At 43.9% G+C, this 14,363-nt stretch overlaps 2 protein-coding genes across 3 annotated transcripts in view; one reads left to right on the forward strand and one right to left on the reverse strand.

The window, feature by feature from the left end:
- The window catches only part of NIPBL (NIPBL cohesin loading factor), a 4,951,262-nt gene that overhangs the window by 1,099,423 nt on the left and 3,837,476 nt on the right, over positions 1–14,363 (reverse strand). Inside the window, exons 35-36 of the mRNA XM_044076429.1 lie at positions 650–743; positions 397–551 (exon numbers count right to left, since the gene is read on the reverse strand). Of these exons, the coding sequence (XP_043932364.1) occupies positions 397–551; positions 650–743 (249 nt within the window). The remainder of the gene's footprint in view (positions 1–396; positions 552–649; positions 744–14,363) is intronic.
- Positions 1–14,363, forward strand: part of IST1 (IST1 factor associated with ESCRT-III) — a 1,439,276-nt gene that overhangs the window by 417,934 nt on the left and 1,006,979 nt on the right. The gene's annotated exons all lie outside the window — the stretch shown is intronic.

The following is a 14,363-nucleotide window of genomic DNA, read 5'->3' on the forward strand; positions in this document are numbered from 1 at the left end:
GGGTAACCAATGACAGACAAGAAAAGCTTGAACACTAAGCTCTACCTCCAAAACAAAGTCCAAAGAGACTACATCACTGAAACAAGGTCCTTTTTCTGCACATATATATATATAGATATATATTTCTGGACACAAGTTTGACCTCAGGGAAGTGTGCTTTACAATGAACTAAGTGAGTTATATCCACTGCATCTCTGAAGCTATATGTAATCTTAAAACAAAGAAACCAGGGTTTACTAGAAACAACACTAACTGCACAACAAATTCAGAACTTGCATCCGTTAACTTTATAAAACATCAACAATAAATTAATTTTACATCCCTGAATTCATAACAAGTACAGTCCCACAAAAAGTCGCTCACTCACCTCACTTATTCCCCACAAAAAAGTGTTACCTTACTATTGCCTTTGAATTCTTCTTGGTCAAAATCAAAGTGTCGACAAAGTGCTCCAACAGTAAAAAGTGATCTAAGAAGGGCAGGCTTATTTGCAGTAACAATGGGACTGTTTGGGTCCTCTTGGTGTTGAGCTTTTAATTTAGCAAGGGCACCTAAAACAGAACAAATATTACCATGGTAACTTGAGATACATGAAGCTAAAGCAAACTTTTGCATATAGTTAATTTATACTTACAGGTGTCTGACTTACCATAATACCTATTAAAACAGGCCCAAACAAACTTGTAGTTGTGTGTGACTTTGTTCACCACAGCTCCAAGGCAGCTAACACAATGCTGTACAACCTGCACACAAATAAATGACAATTAATTACATACACAAAGATGCTTAATGCAATATGACCAGTCTTGTTTTTGTATTAACTGCTAAGATGCTACTTGCTTTTTCAGATTCCCCACAACTAAAAGTTAAACAACTCTGTAGTAAATAAACAATTACAGCTCTTCTACTGTGTGCTGCTGTGATTTATGAATGCATAAGATACCTACACACCAAGGGATCTTCAGGTTATTCTTTTTTCTTATGCAACTTCAATTCAACATGAATCAAGATAAAATTTAAAAATACTTTTCCATTTAACAGGCATATGGACAAAATAGAAATTAGTCAGTCATCACAAAGCTGGATCATTTTCATTCCAGTCCAACTGCCAGAACTGCTGAGAAACAAACCACCTGTTGGAGCTAATCTAGCCATCTGCTAGTGTTCCTAGCCTCAAGTTGCTTCAGATTTTTCTTCTCACAATTCTCTTGTGCCCTCAGTAACGTCAAATCATGTTTGCCCAATAAACAGAAAGGACATATGTTACAGACTTGGTGACATAGAGAAGTCTCCAAACAAACTGTACTTTGAAACAAGATAACAATTTGGAAGGGGGATGGAGGGAGGGAAATTGTACTGGATGGACTGGCATGAAAAAGATCCAGCATTATGGCCAGTACATGAAGTACAGTTGTGTATACTTACCATAAATGTAGATGTTCAAGTGTATTCACTGTTGGAGTCCTGACTTGAGGGATTTCCTGCTGCAGAAGCCCTTGGCCAGCTCAACTACCAGAGTACAAATCTCCCTCCCCCTAAGGTTGGCAGATGTCCTACCCTTACGTCAGTACACTTGGGTATAAAGGGAGCCAGCAGACACCATGACATCAGTTTTTTCTTGCCGTCTGGAAGGTAGAAGCCCCCCAGGATGAACCATAAGCAAGGGTCAAAGAAAGAAAAAGGGTCTTGCGGGGTAAACACCCGGGGTGTCCTCTTGATAGTGAAGACAGAAGCAGATTACTACTGTAGGTAAAATAGGGAAGCAAGACTGCAGCAGTGAATACTCTCAAACATCTACATTTATGGTAAATGTACACAACTGTAGTAAGTTCGTTGTGTTTCACTGTTGCAGTCCTCATTTGTGGGATAATTCCCAAAGCTGAGATGAGTGTGGAAGGTAGATTATGGGGAAGAGAGGATGCCCTGCAAGATGGCAGTGGCAAATCTTGCTCTAGACTTGGTGAATACAGACAAGTGATAATATTTGGTAAAGGTATGTACAAATGATCAGGTAGCAGCTTCCAAAATGTCTTTGGTAGGGACTCCTTTCAGGAAAGCAGCAGAGGTATCAATGGTCCTAGCTTTTTACCACAATGGTTATAACAAAAGGAAATGCAGTAAGCGATCCACTTCAGAGCCAACGGCAAAGGAGCCAGAATTGGTCTGATTTTCTGAAAGATTCAGTTCTGTCACGATAGTAGCGAAGCTGTCTGTCCAAGTCAAGTATTCAGCAGAAGCTGCTAGTTCGGGGGGGGGGGGGTAGTGTCAACTTTGCTAGAGCAAAATTGAGGTCCGATTGAGGAGTGGGCTGTCTCCTGGGTCTGCTCCTGGGTGGGCTTGTCTGAAGTGAATCACTCCCCTAAGGAAATGTTTAAATGTTTCATCGGGGGTGGGAAAGACAGGAGGAAGAATAGGTATTGTGGGCTGAAATGCCAGAAAATGGCAGAGGAGTGAATTCCGATGGAAGAAAAGGATAGGCCTCTGTCAACCAAGGGAGCCAGGTAATCTAAAATGGAAGAGACATTGGCCGAGTTAGGATTAAGGCCTTGCTGCTCACACCAAAAGGAAAACCTTTTCCACTTGGCTGAGTATGATTTCCTAGTACTACGCCTTCTAGCCTCCTTGAGAATATTTTGAACTTGTCTGCTTAGGACAGGCTCAAAGGAGTATTTTGGGAATTATCCAGGCTGAGAACTTGAGAGTCTGTAGATTGGGATGCACAGACCTCCCCTTTCCTCAATCAAAAGGTCCATTATCCACTGAAACTGCCATGGATTTTCATTGGTAACAGAGGATACCAGTGCTGCCTGGGCCACTCTGGGGCTATCAGAATGACCCTTGGGCCTTCTTCCCTGATTTTAAGGAGGACCCGGGGAAGAAGGGGGGCATAAAGGAAAAGTTGGCTCCAAAGGAAAGAGCAAGCATATGTTCTCAAGGCTGTGGGTAAGTTAGCTCCTGGAACAGTTAAGCATTTTCTTTGGTGGCAAAGAGGTCAGTCTATGGGGATCTCCTTGTCTGGACTATGCTAAGAAATGTTTCCAGATACAGATGCTACTCATGGGGATCCATCAAGTTCCTGCTCACATGATCTTCTAGAGTGTTTTGAGTCCCGGGGAGGTACTGTGCCATGAGGTGCAACCCCAGAGAGTGAGCTGTCTCCCAGACCTGCAGAGCTAGTCAACCAAAAGGTTAAGAGTGAGTGCATCCTAGTTTACGAACCACATGACTGCGGTGTCATCTCTTTTGACAAGCAGGACCCCTTGTTTCCACTGTTCTCTGAAAGTTACTAGGTCCTTTTGAACTACCATCAGTTCTTTCCAATTTATGTGCTTGTGTCTGTACTGATTTTCCTCATCTGATTTGGGATTGAAGGTGCTGGAAATGAGCCCCCCCCGGCGACCTCTGAAGCAACTGTGGTTAAGGTTTGCCTCTGAGGGGTGAACCTGTAGGGGAGACTCAGGTTCTGGACACATGCTCGTGTCCACCATTCAAATTCCTCCTTGAGGCAAGGGATTAACTGGATTTCTGTCTCCAGGGAATGCGAGTGCTGGTACCACTGGAGCTTCCTCATGTGTATCCTGGCCGGAGGGATCATGAGGATACAAGATGCCATGTAGCCTAATGCTTTGAGGAATTCCCTGGCTAAGAGGCATTGTCTCTGCATAATGTTTTGGAAGTACCGATTCATGGAGACCTTTTCTGCTGGGAGGAAGGCCTTTTGAAGAGAGGAATCCACAAGAGCCCCCAGGAAAAGTATCCTGGTGGATGGGTCCATGTTGGATTTACAAAGATTTAAGGTGAATACCAAGGAGGTAAGGAGGTCTTCAGTGAAGGCCAGATCCTTCAGGAGCTTTGACCGGCTCATGGCTTGAATGAGGCAGTCGTCTAGCTAGGGTAATTTGGATCCCTCTTGTTCTGCAGAAGGTGATCACAAAGACCGTGGGTGCAGTAGACAAGCCAAAGGTCAGTCCAGAGAATTGAAAGTGACGGGTACCTGCTCTGAAACAAAGACGACTCCTCTGTAGGAATGTGTAAGTAAGCATCTTTTAGTTTTAAGGTGACCATTAAGGCCTGAGGGGCTATCATGGGAAGAAAATCTTTTAGTTTTAAGGTGACCATTAAGGCCTGAGGGGCTATCATGGGAAGAAATTTCTGACAAGTCAACATTTTGAATTTTGGTACCACCAGGGACTGATTGAGGGTAGACACGTCTAGAATAGGGTGCCAAGAGCCTTTCTTTCTGGGAACCAGGAAAAGCCTGGAAATAGAACATCTTCCTTATTTGGTGTTCTGTTACCGGCTCCAATAAGCCTTGTGAGTATAGGTTGTGAATCTAAGAGAGGGCCTCTGTTCTTTGATTTTGTGGAATATTTAGGTAACCGGAGTATCTTAATGGCTCTTTGAAAGTGAGCCTGTAACCATCTGAGAACTTTCAGAACTCACTTGTCTGAAGTACTGAGGAACCAATTCTCTTTGAAAAGGGATACCCTTTCTCCTATCTTTTCTGGAGGGGAAGGGGTGGAGTGGGTGAATAGGAGAAAGGAAGAGTAATTGCTGCTCTCTGCCAGGGCTCTGCGGCCTAGAACTCCCTTGCCTTGGGGATTCTGAGGACCACTGCCTGGGCCTTTGTGATTGATGATGCCTTTGAGGCCTCTCTCTCTCTCCAGGGTTTCCTTAGGCCACTTTTTGATTGAGAGGGAAAGGACCAGTGTTTAGTGGGAAAATTCTTACTAAACTCACAAGGCTGAACTTGGAGGAAGTCCCTAACAGTTTGCATAGATTTTGCTTAATCTTCCATCTTTGTGATCACAGACTCAGCTTTTGGTCCAAAGAGGAAGTTCTTATCCAGGGGGTGCATCTAAAAATTTGGATTTGACATGGTCTGGCCGGGTCCTTTCCCTAAGCCAAGCATGCATCCTAATGACAGAACTAGATACAGCAGCTCGAGTAGAGACCTCCATAGCATCATAGTCGCAGTGTAATGAGTGTCAAGCCACCTGGGAACTGGAATGGCAAAGATCCAACAATTCATTGGAAATGTATTTGTCCTCCAGGAAGATATCTTTTGTTTCATTTATCTAAAAAACTTTGTTGGTATTTTATCATATGAAGCTGGCAGTTAAGGGCCTTCATGGCTAAGGTAGCAGAAGTGTAGACTTTTACCAGACTTATCAAGGGCCCTGCTTTCTTTGTCGGCATGTAAAGTTTTATTTTTTTGAAGAGTTGGCTTTTGCTCCCTTGGGGACCTGGAGTGATGACCTCTGGATCAGCAGAGGGTTTTTTCAAAAGGTACTTATGAAAGTCCAGCACCTTGTAAAACCTGTCTGGTTTTAGAGGAGCTGGAGATAGAGAATCTGGATTCTTGAAAAGTCTATAAAAACATCCTCTACCACATCCAAATACATGAGGAACAGCCAAAGGTTTGTGTTCCGAGGAACTCCCTAACCCTCTTTTTAGATTGTGGGTATTCCTGTGCCTCCCAATGGAAATGTTTCATCATGGCATGGAGTGTTTCCCTAAAAATTATGTCTTCAGGAGGTGAAGCTGAAGACAGATTCTCTTCAAAAGCTGAATCTTAAGGAAGGCCCCCCCCCCCCAAAGGTATTCTCCCACCTGGTCAGAAACCTCATCTGAAATGAGGTTCAGAGAAAACTTCAGGTTAGGCCCCCTCTTCCTTTTCCCTGGGGAAGACTCCAAAGGGGGTTGCCTAGCTCTGACTAAAGAAATAAGATCTTCAGCTAACCTGACCAGGTCTAGCTGATATTCTATAACATGGGAACTAGTAGGCCTAGGCATAGGACCTGAGGCAGAACCCTTCTTGGGGATAGCTTCTGCCTTGGGCCTAGGTACATCCACAATCCTGATGCCAGTCTCTTTGTAAGGCAGAACTGATGCAGGCTGGCGCCTTAAAGGAATGTCGCCAGTAAAAGATCGCTCGTCGGAAGTAGAGGTCTGCTGAGCAACTTTGGACCCAACTGACAAACTGAAAGTCAAGGCCTGTGCAGAAGCTGAGGGACCTGACAGCATGTCCGATTCCGTACGGATCTCGACAGAGGTCTGCCCCACTGCCTCGGTCACAGAAGGGGGTTGCAAAAGTGCCTCACTTTCCTCAGCGATAATGAGCCTTGGGGGACTGGCAGACATAGTGAGCTGTTGTCATCAGAGGCCCTAAGCTTGGGTCTTTTTTCCCTGTCCTTCCGAAGGTTGGGGAATCTTGGAATGACTGGTGGAAGCCATCAAACGATGTGAGGAAGATGGCAGATTAAGATGCCTAGCTAAGATTTCAAGCCCTACACCCAATAACCCTAGAATTTAAACAGACGGAAAGACGGAAATACGGCAACTAGGGATGTCATGATCTGGCCCTAGACAGGTGACACAATGAATGAAAGTCTCGATGTGGGATTTGCTTACAACAGCGGAGAGCATTGTTAACCTTATCTGACTTGAGTTAAAGCAAGAAAGAGTTCCCAACAAGGTACTTAACTTTAGAGGTCTTCTTTCTAGTATGGACTGACCCATGCGCTGAAACACTGATTCAGGCTCCGATGGCAAGAAAAGACTGATGTCATGGTGTTGATTGGCTTCTTTTATACCAAAGCATACTGACGTCAGGGTAGGGTGCCCGCCAGACTTAGGGGAGGGAGATTTTTACTCTGGTAGTCAAGCCAGCCAAGGGCTTCTACAGCAGGAAATCTCACAAGTCAGGACTGCAATAGTGAAACATGATCATCTTCTATATCCTGCTTCATCCATCCAACTGTCCTGATGGAAAATCAAAGCTACCAGTTTTCTTTGCAGAATCAGGACAAAATACCTTTCAGAAATGAAGCTCCAGTGAAAGTTCTTCAGATAAGATATCCAATTTATGAACCTTGGCAAAGGTATGCAACAGAGACCATGCTGCTGCAGCACATATTTCATACAGTCTCAGTAGCTTAACAAGTACCACACTCGCCTCTGGTGCATAAGGTTTTATTCTCACACCAGGTAGTTGGATTAATTTTCTATTCTTGAAGATGCAGTGCAGCAAAACAGGACAGAAGCACTCCTGTGTGAGCTGTTCTTTGTATGAGATGTTAAACCAAGGCACCATCTGCCTGAGTTGGTGGTTGCTCAGGTGGCTGTAGAAAATCCCACGGCACATACTGAAATGAAGATGGAAGTTCCCTGGTGGCCTTGCCAAAGTTCCTCTGGTCAGTATGAATGCCATCTTAGGTTTCCCTGGAAGAGAAGCCACTGCCAAGTGGGATTAACGTGGTCAACAAAGTGTACATAAATAAATCCACCAAAGAATTTCTGGGAAATGCAGTGGAGACTGCAACAGATCTTGTGGAATGAGCTCCTGGTTTGATAGGTCAAGTCTTTTAGTTCTGAAAATTATGCAAAGGTAATGTTTGCTTATCTTATCCATTTTACTTATGGCAAAGAACACGAATAACTGAACATCCTTCCAGAATGTTCTGGTTCTGTAGAGATAGAACCAGAGCTGTCCTTACTCTCTCTTGTTGGAATGGTTGGGGAAGAATATTGGTAAATGTATTACCTAATTTGGATTGGTGGTTACTGTCATACGATGGGTTGGTCCTCAGGGTGACCTTAACCTTGTGAAATACTAAGTAGGACTGATTGGAAGACGAGATGTGCAACTGCAACCAATAGTTTTACACAATATAATTTAAGATAATTAGAAGAAGCTGGCTCACAGTGGTTAGTGCTGACACCTCATAGCAAGAGATTCTCCGGTTTAGTCCTCGGCTGGGGTGCTTTCTGTGCGGAGTCTGCATGTCCTCCCTGTGGTCACGTGGGTTTCCTCCGGGTGCTCCGGTTTCCTCCCACATCCCAAAGACATGCTGTAGGTGGATTGGACACTCTAAATTGGCCATAGGTGTGAGTGCGTGCATGTGTGTCTTCTGTGGAAAGTTTGGCGCCAGGCTGGCAACTCGACACCGTAAAACTCCACTGCCAATCATGAGCGGACAGGTGATCCGCTGTGGCGACCCCTAACCGGGAAAAGCCAAAAGTAGCAGCAGCAGCTGGCTCAAAGAGATGTTGTGTTAGAGCTTCTAGTACAGAATTAAGGTCCCACAGAGGAGCGGAATCATGTACTAGGACAACAGAAGAAATAAACCTCTGAGAAAGGCTGCACTAATTTTTTTTTTAAAGGCAGGTAACAGTTTTGGAATACTACACAAAAATCAGAAATGGATGCCAGTTGTACTTCAATAAGAGACTAATGAGATCCTGCCTCACAAAGACTTGAAAGAAGTTATAAAACTTCTGGACTGGAGGCAGAAAAGGAAGCTTTATTCCATGGACAACACAGAAAAGCGTTTCCATTTTACAAGTAGATTGCTTTTGAGAAGCAGACAAAATATGTATCATTGGTTGGTACAAGAAAAGATTTTTTTGCCATTAACGGAGTTGCGATGAAAAAAATGCAGATAATTCCACAGGGAAGAATGCACTCTAAAGCTCTCCTTGCCTGTATCATATGGATACTATAACTTATTAAACTTGTTTGTGTTATTGACCCTTAAAAGGATCAATGTTGCAAGTGAAGAGCTATCCGTTCATTCAATTATGAATATCATCTGACTTGGTAAAACTACTGGTATAAAAGAAAAATAAATCACTCTGAAATATTACGATCCATGCATTTTATTAAGGAGTCTCAATTTTTATGAAATAAGCCACGGTGGTAGAGTGGTAGCATTGTTGCCTCACAGCAAGAGGTTCTTCTGTTCGTTTCTCGGCTGGAATGCCTTCTGTGTGGAGTCTGTATGTCCTCCCAGCGGACGAGTGGCCTCCGACAGACATGCGTGAATGGGCGTTGGGCTGGCAACTCGGCACCATAAAAAAATCGACTGCCAATCATTAGCAGACCGGAGTTCTGCTGTGGTGACCCCTAACCGGGAAAAGCCGAAATGACAAACAACAACAACAACTTAAAGCATTAAAAGTACAAGAATAGCAGGTGAGTGCTGCAAAAAATACTTGTTACAGGGGTATTCAACTTCCCAAAGGGTAGGATAATGCTTTTTTTTTTTTTTTTTTGCATTTAGTTTTAGGCCATGGTTCTGGAACCAATTCTTTATCTGATCAAGTCCCCCCCCCCCCCACGAAGGATGTCTACACTGTTGGGGAATTCAATAACTGCCCAAGCTTGCAGTCATCTGTAACCTGTCATGAAGAGGCCCTTCACATTTGCCTTGATATCAGAGAAGTATATTCAAAATAGGCGTGGCCCCAGTACTGAGCCCTGTGCCACACCACCAGTAAAGTACAGTTGTGTACACTTACAATAAATGTAGATGTTCGAGTGTATTCACTGTTGCAGTCATTACATTTGGGTAATCTGCTGGCAGGTTGCCCTCAGTCGACCTGATTAACAAAGTCTTGGGTCTTGCGTCAGTTGCTGTCCCTTCTTCCATGACGTCAGGGGTATAAAACATGCAACCGACGCCATTACATCAGTTTTTCTTGCCTCAGATGTCAGGTGCCCCCCAAATGGGGAGCAATAGATTTTATATATACATATATATATATATATATATATATATATATATATATATATATATATATATATATATAGATTAAAAACACAAAAAATATACCTCCAAACAAAACAAACAAAAGCAATTACACCAAAAAGGCTTTTAGGCATAGTAAAAGAAACTAGAGGTATAGTAAGAGAAAAACAGAGGGCTGGAGGGAGGGTAACCAGGACTGCAACAGTGAATACACTAACATCTACATTTATGGTAAGTGCACACAACTGAACTATGTTCATGTTTCACTGTGGTAGTCATTACATTTGGGTAGACTCCCAAAGCTATGGTTGGGAGGATGAATTTATACAGCATTAGGACCAGCTATAAGGCCCTGCAGGACAGCAGAGGCAAAGCCAGCTCTGGATTTAGAGAAGAAAGGAAAATGGTAATGTTTGGTGAACGTATGAACTGAGCTCCAGGTAGCAGCTTCTAGAATGTCTCTGGTAGGAACACCTGTGAGAAAGGCTGTAGAAGTAGATGCAGCCCTGGTGGAATGAGATCTGATCCTCTGGGGGATAGTTTTACAATGGTGCATATAGCAGAAATGAATACAATGGCTTATCCATTTGGAAATAGTCTGCTTTGAAATAGCCTTTCCCTCTGCCCCTGCAGCAAATGACACCAGTAGTTCAGATTTTCTTAGAGATTTTGTCCTGTTTAAGTAAAATCTAAGTTGTCTGTGTACATCCAATGAATGCAGAATCCGCTCCCCCTTTTTCTGTGGATTGGGAAAGAAAGTTGGCAAATGAATGGTCTGATTAAGAGCCACACTGGATACCACCTTAGGCATGAAGGATGGATTGGTCCTGAGAGACACCCTGTCCACATGAAAAATAATGAAAGACTCCACTGCCATAAGAGCCTGTAATTCAGAAATCCTTCTAGCTGAAGTGACTGCTAAAAGGAAAGCTGTTTTCCAGGAGAGAAATTTTAAGTCTGCAGTAGCAGCTGGCTCGAAAGGAGGGAGAGTGAGTTTTTCCAATACAAAATTGAGGTCCCAGGCAGGGGCTGGAGCTCTCCTGGGTGGTCTTAAGTTTTTGGCCTCTCTGAGATACTGCTTTAGCAGAGGATGAGAGAAGAGGGGAGGTTCTGTGTTGTAATGAGCTGAAATGGCTGAGGCATGGATTTTAATGGAAGAAAAGGACAGGCCCTTGTGAAGCATCTCAGTCAAGTATTGTAAAATCTGAGGAATATTGGGCACTGCTGTGATTTTATTCCTTGTGAATGATTCCAGGCACAGCATCTTTTCAATTTGTCAGCATAAGATTTTCTAGCACTAGGCCTTCTCACCTCCAAAATGACATCCACCACAAGTTTGCTGAGGGATGCTAAGGGTGAATTTAGGTGACCTGCCACGCTGCAAGATTCAAAGTTTGGAGTTGAGTGTGCAGAATTTAGTTGTTCTGCTGAGACAGTAAGTAAGGTGTCTGAGGCAGGTGCCATGGTGGAAGGTGTGACACATTGTGCAGGAGTGGGTACCAAGGTAGGCAAATGAATGGACTGACTTAGAGCCACACTGGATACCACCTTGGGCATGAAGGATAGATTAGTTCTGAGTGATACCCTGCCCGCATGAAAGATGATGAAAGGCTCCACTGCCATAAGGGCTTGTAATTCAGATACCCTTCTAGCTGAAGTGATTGCTAAAAGGAAAGCTGCTTTCCAAGAAATAAATTTTAAGTCTGCAGTAGCAGCTGGCTCGAAAGGAGGGCGAGTGAGTTTCTCCAATACAAAGTTAAAGTCCCAGAGTGGGGTTGGAGCTCTCCTGGGTGGTCTCAAATTTTTGGCCCCTCTGATGTACTGCTTGAGCAGTGGATGAGAGAAAAAGGGAGGTTCTGTGTTATAATGAGCTGAAATGGCTGAGGCATGGATTTTAACGGAGGAAAAAGACAGGCCCTTGTGAAGCATCTCAATTAAGTATTATAAAATCGGAGGTAAATTGGGTGCTGATGTGCTCATCCCTTGAGATTGGTTCCAGGCACAGAATCTTTTCCATTTTTCAGCATAAGATTTTCTAGTACTAGGCCTCCTTGCCTCTAAGATGACATCAATCACAGGTTTGCTGAGGGATGGTAAGGGAGAATTTAAGTAATTAGCCAGGCTGCAAGGCTCAGTGTTGAAAGCTGAGGGCGCAGAATCTGGTTCTCCTGCTGAGACAGCAGGGAAGCGGTCTGAGGCAGGTGCCATGGAGATAACCATGACACACTGCACAGGAGGGGGTGCCAGTGTTGGCGCGGCCAGTCTGGAGCAATCAAAATCATCCTTAGTTTGTCCTGTTTGACTTTTAGTAGTACTTTGGAGAGCAGAGGCAGCGGGGGGAAGGCATAGACCGATAGGATTTTCCAGCTGACGGACAGAGAATCCACTTTCCAGGCTTGTTTGTGGGGAGTCCTTGTGCAAAATTTGTCCAATTGGTAGTTATTGGGGGAAGCAAACAGGTCTATATCCGGGCTCCTCCATTCGCTTGTCAACATGTTGAAAATCTTTGGTTCCAGTTTCCACTTGTGTGGGTCCATAAGGTTTCTGCTTAGCCCGTCTGCCAGTCTATTTAACTTTCCTGGCAGGAATTGAGCTTGAAGGTACACTTGGTAGCTCAAGACTGTGTTCCACAATGCCATGGGTAGTCTGCAGAGGGGGTAAGAATGTGTACCCCCTGCTTGTTTATGTACCACATAACCGTGGTGTTGTCCATCTTTATCATTAGTTGTCCTGGAAGAATGTAGTCCTTGAAGGCTGTCAGAGCATTCCGTACAGCTAACATTTCTTTTTGATTGATATGCAGGTGCATTTGACTTGGATTCCATTTGCTCTGAATGCACTTCCCTGCCACGTGAGCCCCGCATGCATAGTCTGATGCATCTCTTTGGGTTTGGGCGGCAGGGGGTGGTGTGAAAGATAGTCCCTTGTTTTGGTGGCAGGCCTCTGCCCACCAAAGGAACTCTAGGCGTAGGCAAGGTATGATAGGAATCATGGTTTCTAGGCTGTGAGAATGTTGACTCCATAGGCTTTTTAGATATCACTGTAGTTTCCTCATATGCAGTCTTGCATACAGAATTAGAAGAATGCAGGAGGCCATGAACCCCAAGGCTTGCAGTAGTTGTCTTGCAGTTAAGCAGGGTTTTTGTGGCCACTTGTTTGAAGTAGGTTGTCAAATTAGTTTGCTTTTCTGGAGTGAGGTAAGCCATCTGGGAAGTTGTACTCAAGCTTGCTCCCAGGAATGTAATTTGTTGACAGGGTAACAGATGTGATTTCTTTTCGTTTATGGTATACCCCAGACAAGTTAGAACCCTTTTTACAAATGCCAGATGATTCAAAAGTATGTCCTGGCTTTCTGCCTGAATTAGACAATTGTCCAGATATGGGTATAATTGAATACTACTTTGCCTGCAAAATGCAATCACTGGAGTTAGGCACTTTGTGAATACCCTGGGCGCAGTAGATAAGCCCAAGGGCAGTGCAGAGAACTGACAGTGAGTGTAGCCTGCTTTGAAGCGTAGGTATTTTCTGCAAGATTCCCTGATTGGGATGTGCACATATGCTTCTTTTAGATCTAGTGTTGCCAACCAGGCATCTTTGCCTAGCATAGGAAGTAATTGGTGAAGAGTCAGCAACTTGAATTTTGGAATTTCCAGAAAGGTGTTTAGAGTAGACAGGTCCAGGATAGGACGCCATGAATTGTCTTTTCTGGGTACCAGGAAAAGTCTCAAGTAGAAACCTTGTCCCTTTTTCTCTTCTGGTACCAGCTGAATAGCCTCCATGCTTAAGAGAGGAAGTACTTGTTTTTGGGCCTCTGCCCACTGATTTGGGGGTAGGTCCGGCCACCCGTTTGGTGTTGGCAATGTGTGGAAGTGAAATCTGTACCCCTGGGACACTATATTTAACACCCATTTGTCCTGGGTAATGAGTTCCCAATTCTTTGCTTGAAGAGCAATCTTTCCCCCAAAGCGGCAGTCAGTTGATAAGTGCTTGGAAATTTTAAAAGGACGTCATTGAGACAGTTTACCATAGGGGGAGTCGTATTATTCCCAGATTTGGAATTGGAGGCCCCCCACTGCTTAGTTCTGTGTGCCCCCTGGGACTTACTGTGTCTGAGTTTGGCTTGAGAAGACCTAGAAGGGGCTGGATAGGACCAATTCTTAGAAGGCCAGTGTCTACTAAATCTAGGAGGCTGAACTTGTAAAAAAATCTTTAACAGTTTGCAAAGATTTAGCTTTATCTTCCATCTTTTTAAGAACTTCTTCAGCCTTGTTGCCAAACAGGCGGTCCTGATTTAAAGGAGCATCCAACAATTTAGCTTTAACATGATCAGGCAAAGATTGCTCCTTAAGACAAGCATGCCTTCTGAGCACAGACCCAGTAACAGCAGCCCAGCAAGAGGCCTCTAAAGAATCAAATCCACATTGCAAAGTATGTTTTCCAACTTGCTCAGCAGAATGCATTAAATCCTGTTAAGTCTTTATTTTCCGCACAGTCAAGAATCAACATAATTTTCTGTTTAAGCAGTCCAATAACATGTTGCTGATATTTTAACATATGAAATTGGCAGTTTAAAGCTCTAATTGCCAAGGTTGCTGAAGTATAAACCTTTTTACCCCATCTATCCAGCGTCCTGGAGTCTCTACCAGAAGGGGTAGGATTTTTAGCAGTAGAAGCCTTAATGCCCTTGAGCCCCTGTGAAGTAGTCTCTGGATCTGCAATAGGATTTTTGAAAAGGAACTTATGGGACTTGGGGACCCTGTAGTATCTGTCAGGTTTACTGGGAGCAGGAGGCAGGGAATCAGGGGCCAAACTAGATTCTGAGAAAGCATC

Source organism: Protopterus annectens, chromosome 1.part0 (genome assembly GCF_019279795.1).
Source record: "Protopterus annectens isolate FY-2018-M chromosome 1.part0, PAN1.0, whole genome shotgun sequence".
Taxonomy (NCBI): Eukaryota; Metazoa; Chordata; order Ceratodontiformes; family Protopteridae; genus Protopterus; species Protopterus annectens.